We start from the raw sequence: 21,215 nt of genomic DNA, 5'->3' as shown, positions 1-21,215 counted from the left end.
GGGTTCTTGTAGACGTGCAGGTGATTAATGTTGATCTGCACTCAGAAGATTCTATTGCAAACAAGTCAGGGTGTCTCGTATGAATGAGTTTTGGATGATTTGCTGTCTTGGGATTTCCCCATCATATCTTTCCTCTGTGTCACTGATTTACACTTGCTCGAGGGAGGTAACACTACTTTTTATGTGGCTGTGCCAGCTGCAACAATCCTGGGTTAGCTTTTCCTAGGATTCAAGGTCAACCTCAACATTCCTGTTCAAAGTACAAGTGGGCAGGCTTGAGTTTAGATTTGAGATTTTTAAAACATCCATCTGACACCACCTTTCCTGTTTTTGGAGGTTACAACTTCCCCCAATGAATTTCTAAAGACATTGTTGGAACAGCAAAAGGAGACTGCAAAATCCCATCTATTCATGAGATTCTATTAAGTTAACCATTAATGAATACATCACAAGCTCATGTTGGAAACATGACTATATAGAACTCAGCTCGGACTTTGATTTGAGATTTATTTACCCATTTTTAAAACTTATGGGACGTGAAGGGTCACTAGAAAAATCAACAATTATTGCAATTGTTAATTGCTCCTAAAAATCTGGTGGTGAGCTGCCTTCTTCAACTGCTGCAGTACACCTGGCATAGCTAGACCTACAATGTTGAGGAAGAGAGTTCCAGGATTTTGACCCACTGAAATAACTCCAAGATGGTGTGTGAGGAGCTTTCAGGTGGTGGTGTTCCCAGATATCTGCTACACTTGTCCTTTTCGGTGGTAGAAGTTGAGAGTTTGGAAGGCGCTACAAGAACAGCCTTGGTGAGCTGCTTCTGAGCTTGTAGATAGTACACTCTGCTGCTGCTGCTGTATTGGTAGTGGAGGGAGTGAATAGTTAAGCATGCGAATGGGATGTTAATCCAAGTAATTTAAAACAGACAACTGTGGATGCTGCAAATCTGAAACAAAAACAAACTGCTGGCGAAGCTCAGAAGGTCTGGCAGCATCCGTGGTAAGAAAGCAGAGTTAATGTTTCAAGACCAGTGCCTTCATCAAAACAGATTACAGGTAGGAAAAGGTTTGGGGGTGGGTCTAGCACATAAGTGGGGAAAGAGCCAAAGAGAGCTATGAAAAGTGTAGACAATTGAGGAGATCATTGATAGTAGGCCAGGACAGAAGTGATAATGAGAACTGAGAGTAGGAGAGAATGGATAGGTTGTGCTATAAGCAACCTATGTTAACGATACGACTGGCTGTGTGGTTGGCATAAAACATGGAATGACAGATACAGGACAGAATATATTGATGTGGGAGCGAGGTGGTTTGTTGAAGTGGTAGACAACTGGAAGCTCTGGGTCATCATTATGAATGGAAAGCAAACACGGTCCGTGTTTTACCTCCCCAGTAGTGAGGAGACCAATTTTGATCTAACTCAGCTTCTTTATCTCAGGTGACGTAGAGTTGCTTCAGTGTTACTGCAGTTGCACAATCCAGGCAAATGAGAGTATTCCATCAGACTCCTAACTTGTGTCTTGTAGCTTTTCTATCAGTTTTCTCACTTTATTCCACTTTTCTTGAACGTATTCATTCTAAGGTAGATTCTACAAGATCTCTCTGCTCCCCTCTCAAAATGACAAACAAATCCTAGGCAATACTTAAAAAGCATCTGGATGGATATATGAGTAGGAAGGATTTGGATGGATATGGGCCAGGTGCTGGCAGGTGGGACTAGATTGGGTTGGCATGGACGAGTTGGACCGAAGGGTCTGTTTCCGTGCTGTACATCTCTATGACTCTATAACTAAGTCTTGGTATAACGCCATCACAGAAGAACACCACTAGGTTCAACTCTGCCGTCATTTGAAATTTATCTATGCTCAGCAGTGGATAATCTTCAAATGCAGGTGGAACTCTGGTTGATTAGCTACTCCCTTACTAATCTTGCTCCTGTCTTCTTGGTCAAAGTAAATTATCTTAGGTGAAGGCTATGAATCGAACCAGAGACTTGACTGTTCATTAAACCTGAGTAACTTATTTCCATTGAACAAAGACCTGATGTCGGTTTTGATGTGGAAATGCAATTCCAAAGAATGATGAATAACACTCATCTACTCTAGTTAATTCCTGAATAAATTCATTTGCAGTGGCTAATCAAACAATTGTTTTCTACAAACTCCCTGTGACTTTATTGGTTTTGACCTGATCACCATGAAATGCTCTAGGTGAAAGGACTTTAAACAAGGTAGTCTGCACAGGAATCAGTCTAGCAGTGGCTAATACTGTGCTTTTTGCAATATAAGATAACTCATTAGGTATTTCAGAGACAGCTGAAGTTTTTGTTTCCTTTTCTTAAAGGTTGCAGATGATGCAAGTAAATAAGAACAAAAGGAAGACATTACATGATGCTGTACACTTTTTCTTTTGTCTACTCCTTGCATTATTATTAAGCAACAATTAAACTTATTACAAGGGAAAAATGTTTTGCTAGTAATTAGTTATACAGAGTCAGCCAGGATACAACATTTTCTTTATCCCTGCTTCTGTACCTTAATCCGTGTAAAACAAATGCAAATCTGCTTTAAAAATATCTACTGCACAGAAGCTCTATTTTGCTCATCTTGTAAATCATTCAACTTGCTGAAAGCATGCAAAATTTAAATATACTTTCATTTATCACATTTTTTTTTCAATCTCTGCCAATTCAGAAGTTTTTTTAGTTGCAAACAATGTTACCACAGGGTGCCAAAGCTTGAGGGAAAGCCCTATATAGTCTGGTGTCACGAAAGGTTTGACAAGCTGTGCCAAATGGCTTCTTCAGAATGCAAGATTTTAATGAAGTGACTGGCTTCTTTGTGCTGCAACTGAACAGCACAGATGGAAAGCTTTCTGCCAGCAGAGAAGTAAGTGCTGGTTTTGCTGTATGAAATTTCACACATACTCTTGCCTGCTACATAGCCCTACATTTAAATCTTCAATTCACAGCAAATTCTTCCAACAGCTTTAATATATTAAATATATATTGAAACAATTTGTCAAGTAACATTTGAAGGAAGTGCCACCAGTGAAGTCACAAAGACTGAAAACCTATACAAGTCACTACAGCTGTCAACATTCCTCCCTCCCTCCCAAATTAAATTACATGGATGAAATGCATGTAGAATTTTAAGAGGTTAAGCATGCCACATGATTCGGTTATACAGGACAGAAGTACCACAAAACCATAAAAAATATTTTCTTAGATTGTGTGGTGCCCAATTATGCCAGCTGTGCACCATGCGAGTTTGCTGGATTGGGGGCTGGGGTTTGATCACTGAGTTCTTCTGCTCTTTTCTATGTTTGCACAGTTCAACGTTCCTGTCAAGATATTTTCTAGTTGAGGCATAAAACTTAAGATAATGATTTAACAGTCACTATTTTCTTTTTTTTTGTCTTAATGGCTCCATACAAGACAGAAGAAACAGAATGCAATAAATGCTGATACTCTGCAATAGGTACAAGTTTATCTTAACTACAATGTTCAGATAATATGGATCATCTCATATTTGTCAATAAATAAATTCCACATAACACTCGCCTCAAATCTACAGAATAGCAAAAGGACAAATATAATGTGAATCTGGAAACAGTTTTCTCTAAACTAGGGTAGTAAAATCTAACCTTAAACTCCAGTTTCCACAAACTTAACTTTCATAATTTCTTCATTTTTGATACTGTCCATGTAGGAAATAAATACGACATACTCCATAGCCATGCATTTGGTAAATTGGCCATTAAATGAAAGATATAATTTTGAGAATATACACAAAATAGCTTGGAAATATGGAACTCTAAGCAAGAGATATGTTAAACAAAACAGTGGTACACCATATTAATTGGTAGAAAGACCCTCAACTTAAGGTAGATCAATCACTAAAACTGACAGGAAAGATTGCTAAAGTGAAAAATGTCAAATGAGGTGCTTACAATTGGCAGGAACATATGCATAGTTGAAAAATTAGGAATAAGAGTAAATGAAACACGGTTTATCCACCTGTGTAACAGCTTAGCCAGGAAGGTCACTAAGCAGATACCTAAATGGATTTGACAGAAAATGAAGGAAGGCGGCTATATGGTATGCCGAACAGGATCAATCTAATGCAAAAACAATGGATTTATTGGGCCCAATCATGTTTTAATGCAACTAATTTTATTTAATAGCACAAATATTACTATCTTATGGATGGAGGTTTGTAATCACCAAATAAAACTTATGCTACAGATTTACCAAGCAGTATCCATGTGCAATGAGAGAGAATCTAATCACTTCCTCTTGATGTCTAGTAGCATTTATATTGCTGAATGCCCCCACTATCAATATCTTGGAGTCACCTTGATAAGCCACAGAAATACTATGAGTGGAGGATATGTTCAGAGGCTGGGAAGTCTGCGGTGAGTAACTCATTTCCTTACTCCCAAAACCTATCAATTTCTACAAGACACAAAACAAGATTTGTGCTGTCATTAGAACTAAAGAAGCACAGCCCCATTTAAGACAAAGTAGCTCATTGGTATGGCACCCAATCCATCATAATTGTCCTCAACAACATGTGTCAAATACTAATTAACAGTTTAAGGCATCTTCTAAATACTGCAATCTCCATATGTAGAAGAAAAGGAACAGCAGTGGAAACACCAACAGTTATCAGTTACCCTCCAAGTCAGAGAATTTCTTGGCTTAGTATTATTTCATCATTCCTTTACTGTCACTGGGTTAAAATTCTGGAACCTTCTCCTTAATAGCAACTAGGGTGTATCTACACTATGTTGAATTAAAACATTAAAAATTAAAACATGATTCACTATCACTTTCTCAACAACAACTAGGTTTGAACAATAAATGATGGCTGCTCAGCAACACTCAAATTCCAAAACCAAATAACTTTAAGAACTGCACACACAGTTGTCATAAAGGAATTAAAATCCTTCATACAATAAATAACATAAGAATGGGAGGTAGAAACCAGTCAAGGATGGTGAGATTATATTCTGAAACAGGTGTAAACGTGCAAAGTAAATCAAATGATTACTTTTCATTCCCCTAGTATTATATTGTTAGACCTTACAGTCTAATTAACTTGCAATATATTTTTGCACTAAAGTATCGAAGAAGTATCCAATAATTAGAATGAACAATTCTGAAAGAAGATGATATCTGAAAAAGACAATATCACAATTGACATTCTGCCAACAACAGCAATGTTACTCTCACTGTGGCAGGTCAAATTGAATTGTGTAGATGATATAATCCATGAAAACAATACTAGAAAAAAGTACGCTAATTGTCCTCAACAATATGCTTTAAAAACTAATTAACAGTTTAAATTACATTTAGAGTGTGATATTTCTTATTTATTAAGACATCTTCACTTTCTGTACCATTCTCACCTGTGGAGCTGGTGCCCCTACCTCTGCAGCTCATTTTTAATGATACCAGGATACCCTTGCCAGCTGAATGGAAAATAGTTCCTGACATTAAATACAATATAGCACGCCACTGCTTCATTTAGGGCTCCAAAATGTATATCAAATGCCTTGTGTTACTTTATTCCAATAGCATCTTATTACCAGCTCAAGTTTCCTTTCAAAACTTACTTCAATTTTGTCTGTTTTGGCATCACCCCAGTAAAGTTTGCCTTCAGCATAGTCCAATGCCAAGCCATTGGGCCAACCCAGAGAGGTATTTACTAAAATTATTCGGTCAGAGCCATCAAGGTTTGCACGTTCCATCTTCGGGTTTTCACCCCAATCTGTCCAGTACATGTAGCTGCAAAAGTATTGATAAAATTAATTATTTTGTGAAGTAAACTAAAGAAACACAAATTACTGCTTTCTTTACAATAATGATCCAGACATTCTGATGGTGCATTTTTGTCAATGGATCAACTTCGCAATAGTTGGCATTCAAAAACAGCAAAACAATTTTACACTTGTATACTTTAAAACGCTGCATGCAAAAATCATGTTTTTTTATTCTGATATAATATTTAAATTATATTTAAATAGTGATTACCCTAAAAACCTTTGCACACCTACCCAGTCACTGGATTAAGGACAATAGCTCGAGGTTCATCGAGACCTTCTGCTATCAGTATTTTTCTAGATGTTCCATTAAGTCTGGTCACTTCAATGCGGTCAGTTCCTGTATCAGTCCAGTAAAGATTTCTTGCTATCCAATCAACAGCTATTCCATCTGGGTGGTTAATTTCTGTAGTTACCAATGTCTGGGCCCCTGAGCCATCCAGTAATGCACGACGAATAGCTCTAACTTCATCATCCGTCCAGTAAATATATCCCTCCACTGGATCGTAGTCTATTGCTATTGTATGTCGAATATCATCAAGCTGAAGAATAATATCTGTGAAATCTGGCATGTCTAAGGAGATGAGTCGTAAGTCTGTTCTTCTGGCAAGCAGCAAGACCTCTTCAGCACCTAATGGAAGGGCAGAACAAACATTAATTCTAGGATTGCCTTTAAACACTTATCACTTAAGTAAGCAGGTTAAAAGGACCTGATAGACATATACAGCCTCCAAGACTCAATCCTGGAGCTTCAACAATTCCAGATCATGATCGCTGCCCCCAAATGTTTGAAACAGCAGCTGCACATTCTACAATTAACAGAAAATATTAATAGCTAATTCTGCCATGGCCATTTCCAACTCCACTTGACACACCTTTAGCAGCTTCACTTGTTGCATTCCCTCTTTTTATCTTGCAGCTTCCTTTAATTTTATTGTTTAATTACTTTTCCCATCCATCATATCCCAGTTTTTCCCTTTTTATTCTTCTCGCCCAGCTTCCATGAAATATGAAATCTGCTTTGCTATTCAACTAAATAAAGACACAACGTTTACTCAATGCCATTTTTCTAAGTATCCTCTTTTTTAATGCCATTAACATCTAGAAATCTATGCAACTGTTTTGAATATACTAAAAGACAGTTTACACAGCCTGCTGCAGTGGAGAATTCTAAACATTTCCTACCCCAGGTGAAACATCTTTTCTGCATCTACTCTGGTGTCTTGTAGGAATTTTTACATTTCAATTGCATCATCTCTCCTTCTACTAACCTTTGGAGCACAGTCTCCTTAATCTCTCCTTACAGAGCAATCCTGCCATCCAGTCTTTTTTAATTCATTCAGGAATGTGGAGAGTGTTGGCTGGGCCAACATTTATTGCCCTTCCCTAACTGCTGTTGAGAAGGTGGTGGTCAACTGTTTCCTTGAAACTCTGAAGTCCATGTGGTACACTCACAATGCTGTTAGAGAGAGGAAGATTCAGAATTTTGACCCAACACTACTGAAGGAACAATGATATATTTCCAAACCAGGCTTGGATTGGGACTTACAGATGGTGGTGGTCCAATGTAACTGCTGGTAGTGGTCATGGGTTTGGAATGTACTGTGTAAGGAGACTAGAGGAATTTCTGCAGTGCATGTTATAGATGATACACATCACAGCTACTGTTAAGGGAAGTCACTCTCATCTCACCTCACCTCCAGAATTCAGCTCTTTTGTTCATGTTTGAACGAAGGCTAATAAGGTCAGAAACTGAATGGCAGTGATGGAATTTTGAGTTATTGCTCAGCAAGTGCTGCTTGATAGCACTGTTCATAACCCTTTCCATCACTTTATTAATGATCAAGAGTATCGTGATATGGTAGTAATTGACTAGGTTAGATTTGTTATTTGAAGGCTCAGGACAAACCTGGACAATTTTCCATACTGCCAGGCAGATGCCAGCGCAATAGCTGTATTGAAACAGCTTGGCTAGGAGTGTGGTAAGTTCTGGAACACGTGTCTTCAGCATTATTGCTGGCATATTGTCAGGACCCAAAGACTTTGCAGTATCCACTGCCTCCAGCTGTTTCTAGAGATCATGTGGAGTGAATTGAATTGGTTGAAAACTGGCATCTGTAATGCTGTGGACTTCAGGAAGAGGACAAGATGGATCTTCCATTTGGTACTTCTGGCCAGAGATTATGTGAATGCGTCAGCCTTATCTTTTGCACTGATGTACTCAGCTCTCCAATCATTTACAAGATATTTAAGGTACCTCCATCTCCAGTATGTTGTTTAGCTATCCACCACAATCACGACTGGATGTGCCAGGAGTGCATAGTTCAAATATGATACTTTGGTTGTCAAATTGGTTAGCTCTGTGTAACACTTGCTGCTTATACAGTTGGGCACGCAAGTAATCCATGTTGATGACACAATGGACATCTCATATTTAGGTATGTCTGGTACTGGTACTGACTTGTCCATCTATACTCTTATTGAACCATGGGTGATCCCCTGGTCTGACGATGACGGTGCAATTGAGGATTTGTGGGACCTTGAAGTTATACGAGATCACATTTAAGTCTAATTCTGCTGCTGCTGATGGCTCACATGCCTCATGGATGTCCCATGTAGCACAGCCATACTGCCATGCAACACTATAGAGGCATCTGAAAGGTTAAGATGGACTTCAGCTCCACAAGCACTGTGAAGTGGTCACTCTTCCCAACACGGTTGTGGACAGGTACATCTGCAACTGGTAGACTGATGAGAAGTATGTTTTTTGCTCTTGGTGCTTCCTCACCATATGCTGTAGACTCAGTCTAGCAGTTGTCTCCTCGAGGCCTCAGTTATCTGGGTCAGTGGTGGTGCTGTCAAGCCACACCTGAAGTCCGGAACACAAAGCCCCCTGGAGTACATTGTGTTCCCTTGCCATCCTCAGTGCTACCTCTAAGAGGTCTTCAGAATGGAGGAGTCTTATATCACTAATTTTGGAACTACTACATTTGATCATTACACCTAATTCAACAATAATGCTTATGAATAGCAAGGTTCCACTGAGGCGGTGAGAGATTTCAGGCTCAAAATGTATTAAAATTGTCAAGATGCAATATGTGCAAGATCACACTACCACATTGCACTTCCTCTGTGAAGAAGTCAGTCCTGTCGCCTGGACCATACAGCTTGCTAATACAGCTGGCTCCACCCAGGTGCAGGGTGCTATAGACTTTACACACGTCATATTACAAGCACCTAATAAATACGACTTCATCAATAGTAAAGTGCTCCATTTGATCAATATGTAAAGTCATTTGAGATCATGGCTACCACATCTTGGATATCTATGCCAGGTAGCCTGAGAAAGGTCATGATACCTAGATTCTTGAGAACCACTTCATTTGAAGGGTGGATGCCTGACAAGGATGGTCACTTGGAAACAAAGACTAACCTCAGCAACCATGTATGAATAGCTCTGTTACACAACCCCCAGACTGGCACCGAGAGTAGGTACAATGCTGTCAAGGCTCATTCTCTATCAGGGCTACTGTGGAGCAGACAATAGACCTCTTGAAGATGAGGTCCTGGTGGTTGGATTGGTTTCAGGATATTTTGGGGTTTTGGGGGATGGGGGGGGCTGGAAATGTTCTTGCAGTACAGTGCAGACAGAGTGTGCCACAGAATCCTTGCATGCTGTGCCCTACAAAACTGGAGCAGGCAAAGACAAAATGTGATGAACTGAACAAAGCTAAGAGAACAGTTACAGTCTTCAGTCTTCTACCCCCATCATCGTCATCATCATAGAGCAGTACAGCAAAGGGCACAATAAGCAAGACAGGACTTCGTTGACAGTTTCAATTGTTCTGATGAAGAGTCACCAGACATGAATTGTTAACTCTGCTTTCTTCCCACAGATGCTGTCAGACCTGCTGAGATTCTTCAGCAATTTCTGTTTTAGTTGCAATACATCCGAGTTAGGTGAATGGAACATTCATGAACTATAAATCAGTTGTTGCTCAAAAGGCAAGGAGCTCTAGTTTAGTCCCAGAAGCGAATGCAGCTTTATTTTGTCTGCTCTTTCTTCACTTTTCCTACTGTTCAATAAAAGTTATCATTAACAACTGTGAGGGTTTCACAACATGTGATACTCCCACTTTGAACAATGACAAGATGGTATGTTGCGATGGACGCTGGGGGAAATGGCCAGATAGCTATTCTTGTAATGGCAGCTACAGGGACAGTCAGACAGGTAACGATTAAAAATGCCAACATATTTATAATGAAGTATCACTTATGCCATCTGCATGCATTTTGAAGCTATTCACATTTGTTTTGCTCCCAGGACATCTATTGTAAAGGACAATTCCTGGCTGACACTGCTTGACCTAGTGCACTGGGCTGGGCTTTAATAATGGCCTTCTTAATATGGAGGGACACTTGGAAGGTCCTTTTTGTGAGCAAGATAATACAAGAGCAGCACACAGTGACATGTTACATCTTTAATTAAGTGAGTCGTGGAGAGATAACTCAGGGCTCAGAGAGAAACCCTGTATGAAATTCCCAAAATTAATATTTATTGACAATTTTTGGAACAATTTAGGCCATGGTTTTTGATACATTTTTCAAAAGCTTATTGAACAGATTGTAATTTTGTCAGATTGACATTGTTTATCTGTCTTTTTTAAAAACATACTGAGACTCCTTTCATAAATGAAGCTCAACTATCAAAAAGTTTTATTTGAATGTATCATTTCAAAAAAATAACATTTGATCAAATGGTTTTATCAGGACTAAAGTACCTATTTTAAATCTGCAATATTTTGTGCCTGGACATTTCACACATCAGTTTGATCATACATTCTCCATACTCAAGTCTAGCATTCTTTCATCTTGACAATTATTTATTCTGTTGGAAAAAGATAAAAGTGACTTTTTCTGGCAACATTTTTTCAGTTGAATGCTCTACTAGCTAGCTGGAGGCATTGAGGGGATTTTGAAAAATTGCAAAACACAAGAACATATACATTCGATGGTAATGCAATGGACTCACTGATGAAAAACAGTAATAATTCACCCATGTTTTTACTATTAACTGGTTTTAAAAGCGCCATTTTTTAGATTAGATCCCCTACAGTGTGGACACAGGCCCTTTGGCTCAACCAGTCCACACCGACCCTCCGAAGAGTAACCAACCCAGACCCATTTCCCTCTGACTAATGCACCTAACACAATGGGGCAATTTAACATGGCCAATTCACTTGACCCGCACATCTTTGGACTGTTGGAGGAAACTGGAGCACCCGGAGGAAACTCTCGCAGACACAGGGAAAATGTGCAAACTCCACATAGACAGTCGCCCAAGGCTGGAATCGAACTTGGGAACCTGGTGCTGTGAGGCAGCAGTGCTAACCACTGAGCCATCGTGCCGCCCACAATGCATGCTTTCATTGTAAAAATTAACAAGCATCTTTCAAAATCTCAAGATGTACCAAATCATTTTCAAAGCCAACACAATTCTTAGATAAAATATAGTTACCGCTGCAGTGCTGGGAAACAAAGCAGCCAATAGATGCTCAACAAGCCACATGAACAGCAATGAAATGATCAGATAATTTTCACTGCCACTAAAGGACATGGCTGCAACTAATCTTGGGTTTTCTCCAAGTGAACTATACAGTATTAGTTAAAATGTGAAATACAGTAAGATACAGATTTTTTTTAAAGTATATAATCCTAAACATTATTTGTTTAGACAATAACAAGAAACAAGTGAATAATTTTAGGACAGTGTTAAGAGATTGAACGTTCCAAGGGAGAGCAGTGACAGACATCACAAAGATAAAGCCAGGCAGTTGTGGATTTTCAATGTGATCTAACTAGAAAAAGATTTTATTTATAATCTGAATTCAGAAATTACATCACAGCCTTTGTGCATTCTATCTCTATACATTTCTATCAAAAGAACTTGACATAAAAAGTCATTTGTTTTAAGGTTACATTGATGAGTTATATAATTTCATATGAAGAGATTACTACAGGTTTTCTGGGAAAACAACTGGCTACATATAGTCAGAAAATGTCAGGCACAGCACAAATGTTTTAATCATTTAGACTGCAGAAGGCATTTTGACTGCAATTTTTAATCAAAGGCTAGTAAAAGCAGCTCATTTTCTAGCTTGTCAAAACATTGTAGTTGAAATGTCTAATATTGGTGGGCATGCATTTAAGGTAAGAGGGGAAAGTTTAATTTTTAAAACATAGTGGTAGGTGCGTGGAACACACTGCTAGGAGTAGTGGGGAAGGCAAATATGATAGGACCATTTAAGGGGCTTTTAAATAGGCACACGAATAAGCAAGGAATGGAGAGATGTGGAGCATGGGCATGCAGAAGGGTTAGTATGTTTTTGCATGATGTTCAGCACACCATTGTGAGCAGAAGAGCCTGTTCCTGTGCTATACTGTTCGATGTTCTACATAGAAGAGTATTTTCACCATCTTGACTGCTTTATGGCAATATAATTGTGGAAAGGGAAACTGGTGTTGAATGAATTGGAGTGATAGAAGTGAGGACAGAGGAAAAATAACTGAAACTAAATTCCTTTTACTTAATCTTTAAAATACCTTAATGGTTCATATTGAAGTATAATCTAGAATGTTTTGCATGCTGTCTAAATAAAGGGATTATTAAGGTGAAAATCTACAAGAAGCTACAATTTAAGCTACTAATAAAATTGCTTCAAACTAAAGTACAATCTTCATACAGGAACAGAAAGTCAACATTTTCAAAATGATTTGTTTGAACAAACCATGGATCAAAATTCTTGCATATAACATAAAAGTTCAGGCATGAACAGCAAAGTTTATAGTTTGTAAAGTTAATTAAAAAATTAGAAATGTATTTTAATATAGGCTAAAAGCAGAACTTAAAATGTATTGCTGAGTGTTTGGAACCAACTGAGACCTTTAGTTTGTTGTTTAATTCTCCAATAGATCAAATAAAGTAAGGTCCTCAACACATTTTCATGCAATGGCATGGGAGTGCTCATTACAGAAACTGAAGTACTGCAACATCTTCAAACTGAATTCAAGGTTTTAGCACCAACACAAGTCAATGTCAGGTTATATGGCACCAACGGAAAAATAACCCAAATATTTTCTGAAGTCTTTAATCTTTAAATGTATTAGAACATGAATATACACAAACAACAATTTACATTTTTAGATAATTAACAAAATAATTTTATATTTTCAAAACATAAGATTCCTTAGATAATTATCCACATTTAAAACGGAGAGGAAAATAAAGAGATACTTGAACAACAGAAAAATATTATTTCAAATGCAGTGAAGGATAATATTCAAGATAACAAATCTTTTTGGAATTGTCAAAGTGACATAGTTTTCACTTTTTGTTTTTTACTTGATTGCTTTTTGGAGTAAATTTAACTTGATAGATTGGACAGTTAAATGTGAGCAATGCAAGCTGCCCACTTTATTTTAATTATTTTTTAAAAAATTATTGATTGAGGCTGCCTTATTAATAGTCATGCTCCAGAGAAATGCTGAAATGGCTGTTAAATTACATTTGTAAAATTTCCATCAAGATTGACAAGAAAAACAGGAGAACTTCTCACGTGTTGACAAAGATTTTTTTTATCTTCCTCTGCATCACTTCACATTTGACAGGTGACAAAACAGTTTATAATATAGTAACAAATGTGCCAATTTATCATCCTAATGCAAACAAATGTAAAGCGCAGTCTCAGTCCTCCCAAGCACTGCCAGAACTCTTTGCTATTCCTGCCCCATTTGTCTATCTGTTAATCAGATTAGTACAATGTGGCATTGTTTCATCCAAATTCTCAGTCAACACCGCTGGGAACTCTTGTCCTTTCCACTCATTTAACTGTGTAATGAAATAGGCTGTGAACAACATGGTTCCAAAGCTATTCCCTCCTGTCATTTAAATGCAGGATAAAAAGTCAACATTGTAATACTTACTGACTGAATGGAACTAATTTCCAGCATTTATTTGTGCTATGCTTGGACCTAATGTGACACATGCATTGAGAAGGGGTTGTTTATTTTACAATCTGTGATTTAGTTTTAACTTACAACTAATATGCCAGGAAGCTGTTAAGGTTAGAGTGAATGCACAATGTTGGCACTTATCATTAGGCAGGCTAAGTGTTTCAAGACTGTGGATGCATCAATGAACTTGAGTCTCAACAACCACCATTCATCATAAGGAATGCTTGTTTTCAAACAATGTTGATCTCGTTAGGATATTTAACTCATAAATTGAAGGAACATGCAACATTTTGAACTTAAAACACAAGGACTGTTGTTATTACAAGATTTCTTTTTCTATAGGAAGGTGAGACAACATATTTTGAGAAAAAGGTGAGTAAATAATGTTTTCCTTCTATTTTTGTGTACCTCCAACACCCTGCAATTGAACGGTTTCAAATTTTTACCAATGCTGGTTTATACCTAGTTAGATAAATATAGGACAAAAACAGAGAATGTTGGAGAAACTCAGGAGGTCTGGCAGCATCTGCGGAGAGAGAAATATACATAACATCCTTAGTCCAGTTCTTCTGAAATCATCATACTGAACCCGGAACATTAATTCAATTTCTCTCTCTGCTGTCATGGGATTCAAACCCAGGTCCCCAGACATGACCTGAGTCTCTAGATTTATAGTCTAGTGATAATGCCATCACCTCCTCACACAAAACAAAACTAATTGGATTCAAATACGTGGCACCTCCCCTACTAGTAAAATCTATTTGGTAACAAAGCCAGAGTTTTGCTACTGCAAGAGGTAGCTCGAGACATAACTTTTCCTCACTCAGGAGAAAATACCTGGTCAGATCCAATTTTTACTACAGGCAGGCAAGGACAGCTGCAGGATGGAGTCAAGTCGACTAGCACAGAAACCGTTTGGACAAGTCCACTGAGGTTGTCAGTTTAGAATTAGAACAGCTTTATTGTCACGTGTACTCAAAGGTGCACAGTGCAAAGTTTAGAAGTCACCACTTACAGTCCCATCTTCGGTACAAAGGTATCTAGGTGCAGATTCTTAACTACAAATTGTTAGGGAAAAAAAAATCAGCAAAATAAAGAAAGAAGAAGTTCAGAATAACAACCTTTCCAACTGGCACCTAGCCTCTCATCTGCAACTCGATTCCGTGCCTAGCTTCACCTCGAGGATGGGAGACCTCTCTGTAGTTTTCAAGGCCAAAGTCCAAGTCGAAACTGCCAAGAGACCATCACGCTAGGCCAGGATACTGCCACTTTGTTTAAAAGACCATTCTGGTTTTATGAGGCTTCGTACAAGTGGTCTGCTTGGTTTACAGGCTCTTGAGCTGTTACAACACCTACATAGAACATAGAACAATACAGCACAGAACAGGCCCTTCGGCCCACGATGTTGTGCCGAACATTTGTCCTAGCTTAAGCATCAATCCATGTACTTATCCAATTGCCGCTTAAAAGGTCACCAATGATTCTGACTCTGCCACTCCCACAGGCAGCGCATTCCATGCTCCCACCACTCTCTGGGTAAAGAACCTACCCCTGACATCCCCCTTATACTTCCCACCCTTCACCTTAAATTTATGTCCCCTTGTAACACGCTGTTGTACCCAGGGAAAAAGTCTCTGACTGTCTACTCTACCTATTCCCCAGACCATCTTATAAACCTCTATCAAGTCACCCCTCATCCTTCGCCGTTCCAATGAGAAAAGGCCCAGCACTCTCAACCTATCCTCGTACGACCTAGTCTCCATTCCAGGCAACATCCTGGTAAATCTCCTCTGCACCCTCTCCAAAGCTTCCACATCTTTCCTAAAATGAGGTGACCAGAACTGCACACAGTACTCCAAATGTGGCCTTACCAAGATCCTATACAGCTGCAACATCACCTCACAACTTTTGAATTCAATCCCTCTGCAAATGAACGCTAAAACACCACAGGCCTTCTTACAAGCTCTATCCACCTGAGTGGCAACTTTCAAAGAGCTATGAACATAGACCCCAAGATCCCTCTGCTCCTCCACCTTACTAAGAACCCTACCATTAACCCTGTATTCCGCATTCTTATTTGTCCTTCCAAAATGCACAACCTCACACTTGACAGGGTTGAACTCCATCTGCCACTCCTCAGCGCAGCTCTGCATTATATTTAAGTCCTTTTGCAGCCGACAACAGCCTCCTCACTATCCACAACTCCACCAATCTTCGTGTCGTCTGCAAATTTACTGACCCACCCTTCGACTCCCTCTTCCAAGTCATTAATAAAAATTCCAAACAGCAGAGGACCCAGAACTGATCCCTGCGGAACTCCACTTGGGCTCCAGACTGAATATTTACCATCTATCACCACACTCTGACTTCGACCGGTTAGCCAGTTCTCTATCCAACTGGCCAAATTTCCCACTATCCCATGCCTCCTGACTTTCCGCATAAGCCTAACATGGGGAACCTTAGCAAATGCCTTATTCAAATCCATGTACAGTACATCCACTGCTCTACCCTCATCCACATGCTTGGTCACCTCCTCAAAGAATTCAAGAAGACTTGTATGGCAAGACCTACCCCTCACAAATCCGTGCTGGCTGTCCCTAATCAAGCAGTATCTTTCCAAATACTCATAAATCCTATCTCTCAGTACCCTTTCCATTACTTTGCCTACCACCGAAGTAAGACTAACTGGCCTGTAATTCCTGGGGTTATCCCTATTCCCTTTTTTGAACAGGGGCACAACATTCGCCACTCTCCAGTCCCCTGGTACCACCCCCGTTGTCAGTCAAGACGAAAATATCATTGCCAACGGCTCTGCAATTTCCTCTCTTGCTTCCCACATAATCCTAGGAAATATCCCGTCAGGCCCGGGGGACATGTCTATCCTCAAGTTTTTCAAAATGCCCAACACATCTTCCTTCCTAACAAGCATCTCCTCTAGCTTACCAGTCCGTTTCATACTCTCCCCTTCAACAATACGGTCCCTCTCATTTGTAAATACTGAAGAAAAGTACTCATTCAAGACCTCTCCTACCTCTTCTGACACAATACACAGTCTCCCACTACTGTCCTTGATCAGACCTACCCTCGTTACCGTTATTCTCATGTTTCTCACATACGCATAAAAGGCCTTGGGGTTATCCTTGATCCTACCCGCCAAAGATTTTTCATGCCCTCTCTTAGCTCTCCTAATCCCTTTCTTCAGCTCCCTCCTGGCTATCCTGTATCCCTCCAATGCTCTGTCTGAACCTTGTTTCCTCAACCTTATGTAAGCCTCCTTCTTCCTCTTTACTAGACATTCAACCTTCCTCATCAACCAAGGTTCCCTCCCACAACCATCTCTTTCCTGCCTGACAGGTACATACATATCAAGGACACGTTGTATCTGCTCCTTGAAAAAGTTCCACATTTCAACGACATTCTCCCCTGACAGCCCATGCTCCCAACTTATGCTCCTCAGAGTCTGTCTTGGAGCATCATATTTACCCTTTCCCCAATTGTGAAACCTACCCTGTTGCAAGCACCTATCTCTCTCCATAACCAAGGTGAAAGTCACAGAATTGTGGTCACCATCACCAAAATGCTCACCGACTAACAAGCCCATCACTTGTTCTAGTTCGTTACCAAGTACCAAATCCAATATGGCCTCCCCTCTGGTTGGACAATTTACATTCTGAGCTAGGAAAGCTTCCTGGACACACTGCCCCATCCAATCTACTTGATCTAAAGAGCTTCCAATCAATATTTGGGAAGTTGAAATCGCCAATGACTATTATCCTGTGGCTTCTGCACCTTTCCAAAATCTGTTTCCCAATCTGTTTCTCCACATCTCTGCTGCTATTGGGGTGCCTATAGTAAACACCCAACAAGGTGACTGCTCCTTTCCCATTTCTCAATTCAGCCCATACTACCTCCAAAGGCAGATCCCCCTCGAACTGCCTTTCTGCAGCCATTATACCATTTCTAATTAGCAACACCCCCCCCCCCACCTTTTTTACCACTCTCCCTAATCTTACTGAAACATCTGTAACCAGGAACCTCCAATAACCATTCCTGTCCCTCTTTTATCCACGTTTCCATGATGGCCACAACATCGTAGTCCCAAGTACCGATCCATACTTTAAGTTCACCCAGCTTATTTCTGATACTCCTAGCATTGAAGTATACACACTTGAACCCATCTCTGTGTCCGCAAGTATTCCCTGTCAGTGCTACCTTCTTCACAGCCTCCCTACATTCTTGGACATCCTGAAAAACAGCTAACCTACTTGCTGGACTACAAGTCCGGATCCCATCCCCCAGCCAAATTAGTTTAAACTCACCACCCCCCCTCCCCGAAGAGTGCTAGCAAACCTACATCCCAGGATATTGGTGCCCTTCTGGTTCAGGTGCAACCCGTCCTGCTTGTAGAGGTCCCACCTACCTCAGAATGCAGTCCAAATACCTGAAGCCCTCCCTCCTACACCATTCTTGCAGCCAAGTGTTCAACTGCACTCTCTCCCTATTCCTTGCCTCATTGTCACGTGACATCGGCAACAACCCAGAGATGACGACTCTGTCCGTCCTAGCTTTTATCTTCCAGCCTAACTCCCTGAGCTCCTGAATGACCTCCGCACCCCTCTTCCTACCTATGTCATTGGTGCCAATATGCACCACGACTTCTGGCTGCACACCCTCCCCCTTAAGGATTTTGAAGACACGGTCTGAGACGTCTCGGACCCTGGCACCCGGGAGGCAACAAACCAACCGAACGTCTCTCCCATGTCCACAGATCCACCTGTCTGTCCCTCTAACTATAGTGTCTCCTATAACTAGCGCTCTCCTCCTCTCCCCCTTTCCCTTCTGAGCCTCAGAGCCGGACCTCGTGCCAGAGAACCGGTCACTGCAGCTTACCCCTGCTAGGCTGCTCCACCCCCACTCCCCCCCCCGCCACCCCACCCAACAGTGTCCAAAGCGGTATACTTATTGTTGAGGGGAATGACCACAGGGGATCCCTGCATTGCCTGCTTCCTCCCCTTCCCACCTCTAACTATTACCCAGGTACCTCTGTTCTCTGGCGTAACTATGTCCCTGTAACTTCTATCTATCACCCTCTCAGCCTCTTGAATAATTCTCAGTTCATCCAACTCCTGCTCCAGTTCCCTAACGCAGTCTGTGAGGAGCTGGAGCTGGCTGCACTTCCTGCAGGTGAAGTCGGCAGGAGCATCGGTGGTCACCCCTACCTCAAACATCCTGCAGGAGGAACATTCCACTGCCTGCACTGCCATAACTCTACACTCAGTCTGCAAAACAAGAACACTAAGTAGCTTACCTGTTCAGCCGACTGAGTCCTTCTCCACTCAAATAACAATCACTTACCTTCCCAACCAGCTCTGCGCTCCGACTTCACTTCCGCCCAGCTCCCGCCGCTCTCTGCTGCAAAAAGACTGTTGGCGTCGAGGTAAATTCTTAAATAACAATCACTTACCTCCCCGACCAACTCTGCACTCCGACTTCACTTCTGCCCAGCTTCCGCCGCTCTCTCCACACTTCACCTCCCCTCACAACCCACAAGTGTCCAGTCTTTCCAATTCCACATGATACACTACATGCCAAACCATGGGACCTTCATGTCCATTTACACAGTATACACTGTTAAGAACCAATAAATCCGATATAACAATGGTATGTGTGGAACAGTTAGAAACAGTGCTCTGTTCTTAGAAGTCAGAAAAAATAGGTACATGCACTGTGCCTCAACAAAATAGATGACAGCCATTCGCTGGCTCATTTCTCATGGCAATCGGAGTCAACCTGCCTGGTTTAAAATTTAACAAACCCTGATTGTGAACTGTCAGTCAATTAATAGATGCATTCTCCATGGCAAGGCCTCTAATAAGCAGCACTTTCCTCTCATGTAGTATAAATGTTGGTTTTCCCCTTGAATTTGTATTCTTGCAAAATATCCTGTTGAGTACAGAAACCTTAGACAAAACATGTTTTTATTCAGCGATATTGATACTATTAGATTAGATTACTGACAGTGTGGAAACAGGCCCTTCGGCCCAACAATTCTTTCTGTGATTGCTTTTCTCAATGACTATTTATTTACACAAGGATTACCAACAGATGATAGTTTTGTTATTGATACTTTAGCAGCAACAATAACGTTAATGTATTTCACACATAAACAGGAATCCATTTTCAATCAAAATTTACAGCATTAAAGCTATTAATGCAAAATAAAAGCTTCTAAAAATAATAAGGACACAAACAATGTATACAATAAAATTCAAGATTGCCAATGGTGTCAATTTGAATGTTCTCAGAAAATATCATGTTTTTAAAATTGAATCAAAACATGAAAACTTTACAAAATACTATGGACAGGATAACTTAAGATTGAAAATAAAGAAAAACTGGAGAAAGACACAAAATAGATTTAGTTCATAAACCATGTCTGTTATGAATACATCAATATTTTGAAGGTCCATTTTAGGTATGAAAAAATAAATTATATTACTATAGGAATAGTAATGAGTGCTAGGAAAGGTATCAGAACAAGTAACAGAACTAAAGTGTTGGCATGATAAGTCTCACTGGCAACAAACTACTTCGGATTGGACAAATGATTTTATAGAAGTCCTGTTTTGTTTCTAGAATCTTCACTAAAACAATGTTTGAAATTATTACCAAACCCCTGAATCCAGCCGTGTCGAGACCAAGAGTCTGCAGAGATTTGAATTTCAGATTGGGCAGCGATAGTTCAGGTTGATCTGGATCAATTGGGATTTGGGATCACTTTAAGCTGGGAATATACTGATATTCAAATAGTTAACACAGGTGTCCAACAGCATGTGACACTTAGCTAAGTTGTCCAGGTAAGTTTTTCTACAAATAAAATTGCTCAGTTAAAATTAAAAGATGCACTACACATTCCAAAACATTTAGTTTTCAAGCAACTCTGCTTTTGAGAAAATTTAATAGTTCTGAATGACCCCTTGAAGAAATTAGATCCTATATTTAGCCATTTGGTGAGAACCATCTCAGGAAGTGGGAAGTAATAAAGTCAGAAACAAACCTTGGATGAAGGTAATTTCATTTCCAAAGACGAGTTCCATCCAGAAATAAAGCAAACCAGTGAAAATATGTTCATTACTGTTCTCCCAAACTGCAAGAATTAAGTTGGTCATAACATTCAGATCACGTACCTTTTTTACAAATTTTTCCATCTTTTTCCAGCTGGACTCCAGTTGGGCAGGCACATTTGAAGAACGGTTCTTTTGGGGAAAGCAGGCATAAATGAGAGCATCCTCCATTACTTTCATCACATGGGATATGAACTGAGAAGGGGAAAAACGAATATCATTTCCATTTGTGGAATGAAATTCAACAAACAGT

General features: G+C 40.0%; 1 protein-coding gene across 1 annotated transcript in view; it reads right to left on the bottom strand.

Annotated features, from left to right (window-relative positions):
• LOC132824426 (low-density lipoprotein receptor-related protein 5-like) overlaps positions 1-21,215 on the bottom strand; it is a 207,830-nt gene that overhangs the window by 90,400 nt on the left and 96,215 nt on the right. Inside the window, exons 5-7 of the mRNA XM_060838902.1 lie at positions 21,026-21,157; positions 6,060-6,456; positions 5,619-5,790 (exon numbers count right to left, since the gene is read on the bottom strand). Coding sequence (XP_060694885.1) covers positions 5,619-5,790; positions 6,060-6,456; positions 21,026-21,157 — 701 coding nt within the window. The remainder of the gene's footprint in view (positions 1-5,618; positions 5,791-6,059; positions 6,457-21,025; positions 21,158-21,215) is intronic.

Source organism: Hemiscyllium ocellatum, chromosome 18 (genome assembly GCF_020745735.1).
Source record: "Hemiscyllium ocellatum isolate sHemOce1 chromosome 18, sHemOce1.pat.X.cur, whole genome shotgun sequence".
NCBI lineage: Eukaryota > Metazoa > Chordata > Chondrichthyes > Orectolobiformes > Hemiscylliidae > Hemiscyllium > Hemiscyllium ocellatum.
Note: the sequence above shows the minus strand (reverse complement) of the source record. Positions and strands in the feature narration are given on the sequence as shown.